This window comes from Acanthisitta chloris, unplaced genomic scaffold (assembly GCF_000695815.1).
Source record: "Acanthisitta chloris isolate BGI_N310 unplaced genomic scaffold, ASM69581v1 scaffold1257, whole genome shotgun sequence".
Classification (NCBI taxonomy): domain Eukaryota; kingdom Metazoa; phylum Chordata; class Aves; order Passeriformes; family Acanthisittidae; genus Acanthisitta; species Acanthisitta chloris.
In genome coordinates, this window is record NW_008681820.1 from 21,892 (window position 1) to 32,092 (window position 10,201).

A 10,201-nucleotide genomic window follows, 5' to 3' on the forward strand; every position below is an offset into this window, starting at 1 on the left:
CTCTGGCCTCCCTCCCCCAGCGCTGGTACGCCCCGTCTGTGGCCGACGGAGAAGCTAAACCCACTGTGTCCTCCGCATCCCCTCTCCTCCCTGCCCTCCAGTTCTGGGAATCCACCTCCCTCTCCTCCCTGGACACGTCAGGCATCGGTTCAGGCTCCAGCAGTGCCTCCTCCTCTTCCGTCCCCTCCACGCCGGTGACGGCTTCCCGCACACACAAGCGCTCGGTCTCCGGCATCTCCAGCTACTCCTCACTCTCGCTGCCCCTCTACAACCAGCAGGTCGACGACTGTTGCATCATCCGTGTCAGCCTGGCCGTGGACAACGGCAACATGTACAAGAGCATCCTGGTTAGTATGGGACCACCACGGGGACACCAGGGACGGGGGACTCACGGTGGTTGGATGTAGGAGTTTCGGGAGGAGAAACTAGTGTAAAGCTAGAGAGAGCAGAGTTCTGCACCCCCTGAGCTAACAGTGCTCTGTGGTCACAGGTGACGAGCCAGGACAAGACCCCCGTGGTTATTCGCAAGGCCATGGCCAAACACAACTTGGATGGGGATCGACCTGAAGACTATGAGCTCGTCCAGATCATCTCAGAGGAGAGAGGTGTGTGCTGGGTGTGGGGGGCTGTCCTGGGGCTGTGCTGGGAGGTGACAGCAAGAGGGGTCCCAGCACCTGGAGACAACTCTCAGCCCCACTCTGAGCCCCTTTGGGGGAAAGGTTTCCCAGCTGACCCTCATCTTTGGTCACTTCCAGAGCTGAAGATCCCCGACAACGCCAACGTCTTCTACGCCATGAACTCCGCCGCCAACTATGACTTTGTGCTCAAGAAACGCGGCTTCTCCAAGGGGGTGAAGATCAAGCACGGCTCCAGCTCCACCTTGCCCAGGATGAAGCAGAAAGGCCTGAAGATTGCCAAAGGCATCTTCTAGCCTCAGCCCCACTGCCACCCATCACCGACGGGGCCTTGGGGGCGAGGCTGCCCCGGGCTTGGCTGCGGCCACTCCTTGAGAGGAGAGACCTCTCCCTCCCTCCCGCGCTGAGAGCCAACTGGTGTCGGCCTCTGCCTCTCTCTGCACAAGCCCCCGTTCCAATCAGGTCTTTTTTGTCTACACAGGAAGGCAGCATGGGGGGGGGATATCTCTAGTTTTTTTGTTTCATTTTTCTTTTTTTAACCTTCCACGGTGCGACACCAGTCCAGCCCCCGGCCAGCCCCGAGCTGGAGCTCACCTCTGCCGTAGGTGCCTTGTGTCCGAGCGAGCCGGGGAGCGGCGACTCGCAGAGGGGCCGTGTGACAGGAGCAGAGCATGAGCCACCAACCACCCTGGGGCTGCACAGAGCCACCGACCACCCTGGGGCTGCACGGCCTCCCACGGCTGTGCTCTCCTTCCCAGCTTTCCTGGCGGTTACCTCCATGTCTTTCCTCCCTGGGATAATCGGCGTCACCACCGCTGCACATCTCTGCCTGTCCTTGGGAGAAGCCACGGATGCCCCAGCTAGGAGATAAGCTGGAATGGTGCAGCTCTCAGAGCCCCGTGGAGGGGCTGTCCCTGCTGTGAGGGAGTGGGTGCCTGTGCTCTCGACAGCTGGAAACCTGCGTGGTCCCGCTCCTCTCCCGATCCAGCGCGTCCTCCAGCTGGATGTGGATGGAACTTGCACCAAAGATCAAATGCCAGTGTCTCTTCTGCCATCGGGGGAAGCTTAGGGCTGTGCCCCCAGTGCTGCCAGCCTAATGAGGAGGAGGAGGAGGAGGTGGAGGAGGAGGAGAGCAAATTTCTGTCTGAACTCGTGTAAATAGAGACCTTGGGTCTGTGTGGGCAGGAGAGGAGCTGGAAAGCTCTGGGTGCTCCAGGTGCTCCAGCTGCCACTGCCTGACCCCCAGAAAGTGCCACTCACCTTGGGCTTTAACCAGACTTTTTCAAACACTGACCATGGGGAGAAGCAGCAATGAGACTTTTTTTTGTATAAAACAAAAAAGTTTACTGATTTTTTTTTTCGATATTTATTGGTTGTAAATAGAAAAGGCAAACTTGTACATTTTACTAATCCAGCCTCCCCCTGCCCTGCAGCCCAGTCCCTCTCCTGTCCCCACCCTGCTATTTAAGGCTGCTGGGAGGGATGTTGGCAGCAGCAGTGTTGCTCTGTTGTGTTCAGGGGGTGCAGACTCTGCCAGCCACACCCTCCCCAATTCTCTACCACTAGTCGCTCCAGCAGGGGCACAGATGCTTGTTTTAATCATTGTAGGAAACACTAACCAAAGGGGGAACCTTTTGTTGCTCCTGGCTCCATTTCTGTTTTTTAAGTGCTTCATTCCAGCAGATCCTTTCCGTTTCCCATCCGTCGGAGCTGCCAGGTGGGTGTGGTGCCTTCCCCAGCTCCAGGAGAGGGACCTGGGGGTGCAGCAGTGCAGCTCCAGGGGCTGGTGGCAGGAGCTGGGGCTGCACCAGGTGGGGAAGAGGCTGCTTGGCTGTGAGCGTGGCCAGCACTGAGCTCCCCCAGCCCCATGTCCCCTCGGGTGGCATCACCCATTGCTGCACATGATGGGAGTTCTCAGCTCCCTGACGCAGCCTCCTGCCCCCCATCCTGCCCAAAGTCCCCTCCCCTGGGCACCAGCATTCCTGGCTCTTCCCTCTGCTCCGTGCCTGCCAACTCCTGCCCACCCTGGGCCCTTCCCCTCCCCCGGTGTCCCCAGCAGCCCCAGTGTCACCGGAGGGACTTGGCTGTACCATATGTATTTTGTACCACTTCAATGAAGGAGCACACTGCCTGGTGTGACTTGTACACAGCAATGTAATTAGTCTTTGCAATAAAATACTGATGCTCAACTGTCTCTGCCCCCAAGGCAGGGGTTGTCCTGGCTTCCTTCCCCAAAATGCCAGCACCTTGGTGGAGAGAAAGGGGTGACCCTGACTGTGGGGCAGGCAGTTCATACCTTACCTTGACTCTACTGGTTTGTGTTTTACCTAAAATACAGGTTTTTGTTTGAGGGATCAGGGCCTGATTTTCAAATTAACCTTATTCATTTGACTCTGTGAGTTGTTGCCTTCAGTCCTTGCTGGGGAAGTCAAATGCATCAGCTGGTGAGGACAACAAACATCCCAGGAAGGGAATTACTCACTGCCAGACAGTGTGTTTTCCTGCTGCCTTTATTTCCAAGAGGGCCAGCAAGGCTCAATGCTGAAGGCAGGGCACAGTGTTTTCATTCCCTTTGGACAACCAGATTGGCAGAACATGCCTTAGGGACTCCAGGAGCACTGGAAATGCTCTCCCAGCACCTCCTCAGGCACCTTCTCTCTTTTCCACATGACCACCAACCTGGACAGAGTGCACTTCCCACCCACAGAGAGATTTGGGAGTGCAGCTTCTCCTCCATTCTGGTGTATTACCAGCTGGTTTGGATTCTGGACTCAACTCTTGGAGTCTTTTGAGCTTGCTAGAGAGTTTCTTAGTCAGCAATTATGAAAATGTAGGCAATGGCTCCCAAACACCCAGAATGATGGACACCAGCTCACACTGCAGTCAGTGCAGAGAGATCACCACCAGCTGAGTACAAGCGCTGCTTTCCCACATCCTGGGCATGGATGCTGAACCCTCAGCTCTCAAGGAACAAGAGCAGAGACAGTTCTGTCCCACAGCAGCCAGACTGCTCACTTGAGTTCACACATAGTCCAGAATTTCTGTCTCCATTTCATTTTCACTCCCATCAGAAGGCTTGAAGTCTTCTTCCTCCTCCTCTTCATCATCCTCATCCTCTCCAGACTCGTATGCCAGCTGCTCTTTGCCATCTTCAGTGCTTGTTGTATTTGAGAAAAGAGCTTAACAGGGGAGAAAGAAAGACATTGTGATGCCTCTCTCAGAGCAGCCTGGGGGCATTGGCAGTAGAGCTCACACAGTATGAGAGGAAGGCTGAAGCCACAGGGGCACAGCTGATGTTGCACATCTTAATAGAATCTGATGAAGCCCAAAGCAATACTTTTTTTTTTTTTCCATACTCCAGGAAGGTGAGCAGAACAGCAGCAGAGCTGCAGTGCTGTGCCTCCTCTGCCCTAATTCACTGGGATAGTATTGGTTTGGCAAAAAATAATTTCCTCATTTGTTTTTCAATCAATAACATCGATAAAAAGCAAAATGCCACCAACAGATACATCCATAAGATCTTGATTATCATTGTGCAGGCATTTAAAGCCTGAAGGCTGGGAGACTGGGAAGATGAAACAGAAAAGCTTTACTCCCAGCCATCCCTAATGCCAACCCATATTGTCACTGCAGGACAACAGGTTCAGCTCACACACTACAACGAGCTACAACACTAACACCAGGAGGAAGCAGATCCAGGTGACTGCAACACCCTCACTCAGCCCACAACATCTCCACGCCTTCAGGAAGGCAGCAATACAGGCTGATGCTCACAGCATCCTTACCAGGCCGTGTGGATCTGATGATCTGCTTTATCATCAGGGACATGCTGTCTCGCAGGTCATCGCTCGTCTTGGGCAGGCACCACCCATCCCTCTCCGTGCACTCCAACTCTGCGCCGTCATTCCGATGGATGATCTTCTGTAGGCTGAAAAGCAGCAAAAGGGAAGGAAACATGAGCCTTCTGCACTCAGATTGGGCTTCAGATGAGACAGGCTATGGTTTACTTCCATTTTACTTCACTGAGCTGGAATAGTGTAGGTGGTTATCCAAGTAATTGTCATAAGGGGAAGGAAGTTCATGGGTGAAAAGTCTGTTCTACTCAGAAGTGAAAAACCTCTGATGTTTCTGATCAAGGAGAGAGGGGAGGATGGACAGGATATAGGCTTTGAAGTTTAACAGAAGACTCAACTGCCAGAGTGCAGTACCTTTCCACATTCAAGTCACACAGCTGGTAGAACATCTGTCGATAAGGGGGTAAAGCTCCTTCTCGGAAAATGTAGATGGATTCCTAAGAGAAGGAAAGGATTCATGTACATGTTAGGGTGTAACAGGACAGCACTAGCATAACTGATAAGTATTTCCAATAGGTTGAATCAAGAACAAGGCCCTTCCAACAGAAATCAGCTCCAAGGTGTAGGTCTGCACATGGCAAGATACAGCTGAATGAGGAATACCCCAAAATTTCCCTGTAGCCACAGTCCCAACGGCACAGTTGTGCCAAAAACACACTTCATCTCTTCAAACTGCAGCTCTGCCTGCAGCCTGTCACTGCATAACAGTGCATCATGGGTTTCATTCTAGCAAAAATGGAAAAATAAGACTCATTTATTTATTCCACCCTGCTGGATTTTGCAGGGTGACCTGATGAAGACATGGTGATTTTTTTGCACTTCACTGCCTGTGAAGTTCTACTTTTATCAATTGAAGCAAAATGCTCATCACATTTAACAGCAGTGCTGAGAGCACCAATCCCACTTGGCAGCATGTAAGGAACCCACTCAGTGCACAGCAGGTGAAACCTTGTAGTGACAGGTACAACTAGCAGCTTCCCAGACACACCTGAGGACATCAACTTGCTCACAGCTGTCCCCCTGGTGACTGATAAACCAGGAAACACACCCTTTTCTCTCAGCTAGGTCAAGGTTCTGGTAAAAAGAGCAATGCTTACCTTCAGTTTGTAGCTGCTGGAGGGGGATTTTTTTGCCCCAGAGGCACCAGCTGTACCCAGCCCTTGTTTCAGGTCGTGGACACTGACTGTATGACTGACTGAAAGGCAAAACAAAGATAGTCCTAATTAGAGACATCTTTCACCTTGTACCATCACTTCTGTTGATTCAACAAAGCCAGACCAACCCAGCAACTAAGCATGTTTTGTTCATTCTTCAGAGACATGACTGGACAGTCACAGCAAAGCTGCTGAGCTTGGCAGCTTTTCCCACAGCCGTTTGTTCAAAATGTTAACCTTTCCCACTCTCCCTTGACAAAGAAAAGAGAATTTCCCCCTTCTCTGCACCATCACTGAACAGAAGTGAGTGCAGAACTCCCTCCTGCCTGCTAACAGATACTGTGGCTCAGCCAGACACGTAGCGAAGACTCTCACACTTCCCAGCAGGAGACTCCTCTGCTGGCTTAACAGCAGCACTGTGTTATAACCAGAAAGCAAGCTCCAATTTGGGCTCAGCTAAAACACAGGAAAACCCTTCACCACCTGTGGCTAGGATGGGACAAACACAGAGCCAGAAGAGTCAGCCCAGCATACCTTGTTTCTTGACAGTGATGGGCAGGCTATAGTTGTACGTGCTGCGCTTTGCTTTCACAGGCACGTCATTAGAGGCATAACCTAGAGGAGAAAATATAAAACCAATCATGAGCTGAGGGCAAGCATCCTGCAGAATATCCCTAGCTGAGTAACACAAGGGCTGGACTGGTGTGGGAAAGGCAGGCTAGTGTTTGGGATGTGCTGGTTTAGCATGGTGAGAAGAGGACAACAAACCCTTTAACCTGGAAAGGAGATGTGATGACACTGAGTGGATGTCAACTCTGTCATGGACTTACTAGATGTGGGAAACTCCTTTCTCTCCACTTGTCCTCTGCAAGAATCAGAGGTCTGAGGCCCAACATCCTGCACGAGACACTGAAGTCCTTGAGGAAAAGCTACTCTGTAAGCACCAGAATTCCTGCTCAGTGCCTCCCTGGGCAAAGGGAAGGATGGTCTGCTACATCCACTTGGGCTTGGGACACATGGAGGAGGAAGGTCAGAGTTTGGAATGTGCCAAATGAGAAAAGATTTGCACACTATGAAATGAAAAATTTGCACACTATGAAATGAAGTGGCAAAGTTGTTCAGGAAAAACTATGGCAAGCAAGGAGCGAAAAAGGTGACATCTTCATCAGAGCAGAAATATGGCAAAGGAGTTTGAAAAACACATAAAAAGAGAAGTACTACCAGGATTAACCAGAAAGCAGAGATAGCAGCTCTGTGGGTTGGGCCCTTTTACCATATTTCATTCCACAGCGGATACGGAAGTCCAGGACTTGATATATCTTTGCTTCAGGGTGTTTCCTGGGGTCATACCCAAACCTAACCCATAAGCTCCTCCAAGGACCTGTTAGCTGTGTAAACACACAAGGGGGAAGATGGTTACAAAAAAGCAGCAGTGTTGCACTTTCTTCAGTACAGTGTTGCAGAGGTTCTTAGAAAGTTCTAGCATTCCCCCTCATAGCCCAAAGATTATTTCCTTTACCAACTCTCTCCTCACTTGCCATGCCAGTATTTATACACTGAAACTCAGGCAATCAATGTGCTGAAGCACAAATATTTGTGTGCTTTTACAAACTAATCTGCAAGGTCACAGTCAAGGGTTTGTATGGAAAGTTTCTGCTACCACTGCCAGGTGGACAGTCAACTGCAGTGTCTGACTGAACTGGAAAGCTGGTTAGAACCAATGGAGCAAACAAGGAATCCTCCTTGGCTTCAACTTCTGTCCAAAGCAAAGTTTCCTTTATCTCTATCTCTTTACATAATATTAAGCTCATGTGAACTTAGTGGTATGACCTTAGAGGTGGTAAAGGACCTGGAACAGCAGCTGATGCTCTTCTGCTCACAGATGTATCACTTACCATGTAATAGGCCAAATATGGCAACAGCAGTTTCAGCTTGTCTGGGTGGACACTGATATTGGCTTTGACTGCATTTCGAGACCAGACAGGACGGACTTCAAAGAGCTAAAGCAAGACAGAAACAACCACAAAACAGTGAGAAGTGGGTTACCCACAGCTTCCAAGTGGACTTAGTTCTGTATCAGGGCCTTTGGCCCTCAGAATGAGCTATCCAGTAACGTGGCACAAAAAGAAATTTAACATGAGTTGGCTACAAAGAGATTCAAATCTGTATCAGCCAGTTAAAATCAGAGCAAATGCAGTTTTTCCTCCACATCACACTGCAGTACAGTGCTCAGGTCAGGAGTCAGGCACACACCTTTCTCAGCTCCTCCTCCACCTTTTTATCCACAGGATTGGTGCACACTTTCTTCCAGGTCTGCACAGCAGCATCCAGGGGCTTAGTTGGGATTTCTTCATCATCAAAGTTCACAAAGATGGCATTGTGAGGCCGACGGGCCCTGCTGAGGCCAATCAGGTTCTCCCCAGATACCTGGGGATTGTTGTATCCCTCCCTAAGGAACAGGGAAAGGAGAAGAGAAGGGACTCAGCTGGGGGAGCTGAGTTTAACTTTGGCCCAACACACACTGGATCCAGGGGCTTAGTTGGGATTTCTTCATCATCAAAGTTCACAAAGATGGCATTGTGAGGCCGACGGGCCCTGCTGAGGCCAATCAGGTTCTCCCCAGATACCTGGGGATTGTTGTATCCCTCCCTAAGGAACAGGGAAAGGAGAAGAGAAGGGACTCAGCTGGGGGAGCTGAGTTTAACTTTGGCCCAACACACACTGGTAAAAGACTAAATGGGTTGGTTTAACTTTGGCCCAACACACACTGGTACCATAAAAGACTCTCATGACAGAGAGAGTCTTTTATCATTATGCCATGTTGTCTCATGACAACACTGAGGAATAAAAACTGAAATTAAAAACCTCCCAAAACCTTCAAAGTTCCATCCAGTTGCACAGTGACACAGGTGCTCTCTCCCCACTGGCAGAAAACCCTCAGCCACTTGGTACTGATCTGTTTGAAATGTATTTGAGCACTGAAGGCTTCACCCTCTGCATTTGCTCTCCTGTAGCTACTGCAGCTACTTAGTAGTACAGGGAGGGGCAAAGCAAGAGGGAAATGCAGATACCACTTCAAGCTAGAAATATCTTTCCCTTTAAAAAGTGCCAATGAAGGACAACAGTGAGAAAATGAAAGATGTTTCTTGTGGGAGATCTCACAGATGGTTCTTCTGGCAAAACCAACCAGGGCCAGGAGGGCACAGGTCCAGTGAGCACAGGCACATATGGCACTGACTCCTGCAAACCCTCCCCTCAGCTCCAGCCTGCTGGAAGCAGGTGGAAAACTGCCTCACTGCATCCCACCCTGTGTGAGGTGTGCTGGGAGAATCACCTTCACCACAGCACCAGGGCACCTCACCTGGCAAATCCTCATGTGCACTTTTACTGAGGTTGCCCCTGCCAGGGATTTTTTGCCTCCCTTGTGCCAAATCAAGAGGGATAAACCAGAACAAGGCAGAAGTTTAAGCAGATAAAATACATGAATGATGTGTTCAGTGCTGCTCTGATACTTTAAAGCACAGATCCTAAGTTGAAGCTTTGTCTGTTAGACAAACAGGCTTCACTGTCTGTCCATCCCAGAACCAGCAGAGCTATCACATCTCTGTTAAGAGGAAAGGCACTGACCTGTGCTGTACATCTGGGCGATAAAAATAGTCAACAGGAGTGTCCAGACGTGAGAAAATTGGTGGTGGGATGTAAAGAGGTAATTCTCTGTTGAAAAAATCTTCCTTCTCTGGTTTGAGCATCAGGACTTTGTCATACATGGAGGTCTGTTTGCCATCAGGACCAGAGTGCATTGCCAGGTACTGGAAATCAGACATCCCTGGGAGAAATAGAAGGTAAAACATAGTGAAGTTCATTGTAAATTTAACAATGTTTCTCACCACGCTCAACTTTCAGGAAAAAGGATCCCGAGGTCTATGCAAAGATTTATACAGCAAGGAAGCTGTAACAACAGGACACTTGATTTTTCCTGCCAGTGCTGAGCTGTTTAAAGGGAAACACTTCCCTTTCCCCTCAGACACACTCATCCCTAAGCCACATGGACAAAACCCTAAATGTTACCTTGAAATTTGTAAACAGTGGTGACGATCCCAAGAATTTCCATTTCAAACTGCACTTCTGGCTGGGATTGCTCTTCGGTGTCCAACTGCTTCTTCTTCTTGGTCCTCCTCCTCACCTTGAGCAGCATGGTGGAGGTGGGGAAGCGATTGGCACACACAGGGTGGCAGTAAGGGTCCTTGGGGCGGAAATACAGCTCCAGCCTTTTGGCAGGGTCAGCATAGATCTGTCAGGGAGAGCAGACACAGCCCTGTTAGCATCACACCCACACAGCCCTTCTGCCCTGTGCTCCAGGACTTGGAGCAACCTGGGCTAGTGGAAGGTGTCCCTGTCTATGATGGAATGAGATAATCTTTAAGATCCCTTCCAACTCAAACCATTCCATGATCCTGTGACTCTATTATCCTACTAGACACCTCCCAAATCCTCACTCGGTGCCTGCAGCAGCCCTGGCGAGCAGCATCAGCCCCCAACCACATACAGGGTCTTCATG

At 50.2% G+C, this 10,201-nt stretch overlaps 2 protein-coding genes across 2 annotated transcripts in view; one reads left to right on the forward strand and one right to left on the reverse strand.

Annotated features, from left to right (window-relative positions):
* The window catches only part of RALGDS (ral guanine nucleotide dissociation stimulator), a gene marked incomplete at its 5' end in the record, with an annotated part of 6,606 nt that extends 5,675 nt beyond the window's left edge, over positions 1-931 (forward strand). Inside the window, 3 exons of the mRNA XM_009078224.1 lie at positions 55-347; positions 491-605; positions 756-931. Coding sequence (XP_009076472.1) covers positions 55-347; positions 491-605; positions 756-931 — 584 coding nt within the window. The remainder of the gene's footprint in view (positions 1-54; positions 348-490; positions 606-755) is intronic.
* A 2,725-nt stretch (positions 932-3,656) lies between these two features.
* Positions 3,657-9,934, reverse strand: GTF3C5 (general transcription factor IIIC, polypeptide 5, 63kDa; the record flags this gene model as incomplete). The annotated part of the gene is made up of 10 exons (XM_009078225.1): positions 3,657-3,814; positions 4,421-4,563; positions 4,844-4,926; positions 5,587-5,684; positions 6,178-6,258; positions 6,917-7,031; positions 7,539-7,643; positions 7,897-8,092; positions 9,271-9,469; positions 9,712-9,934. Coding segments are annotated over 10 exons (1,401 nt in total), but the record flags the coding sequence as incomplete, so codon positions are not given.
* Positions 9,935-10,201: the final 267 nt, after the last annotated feature.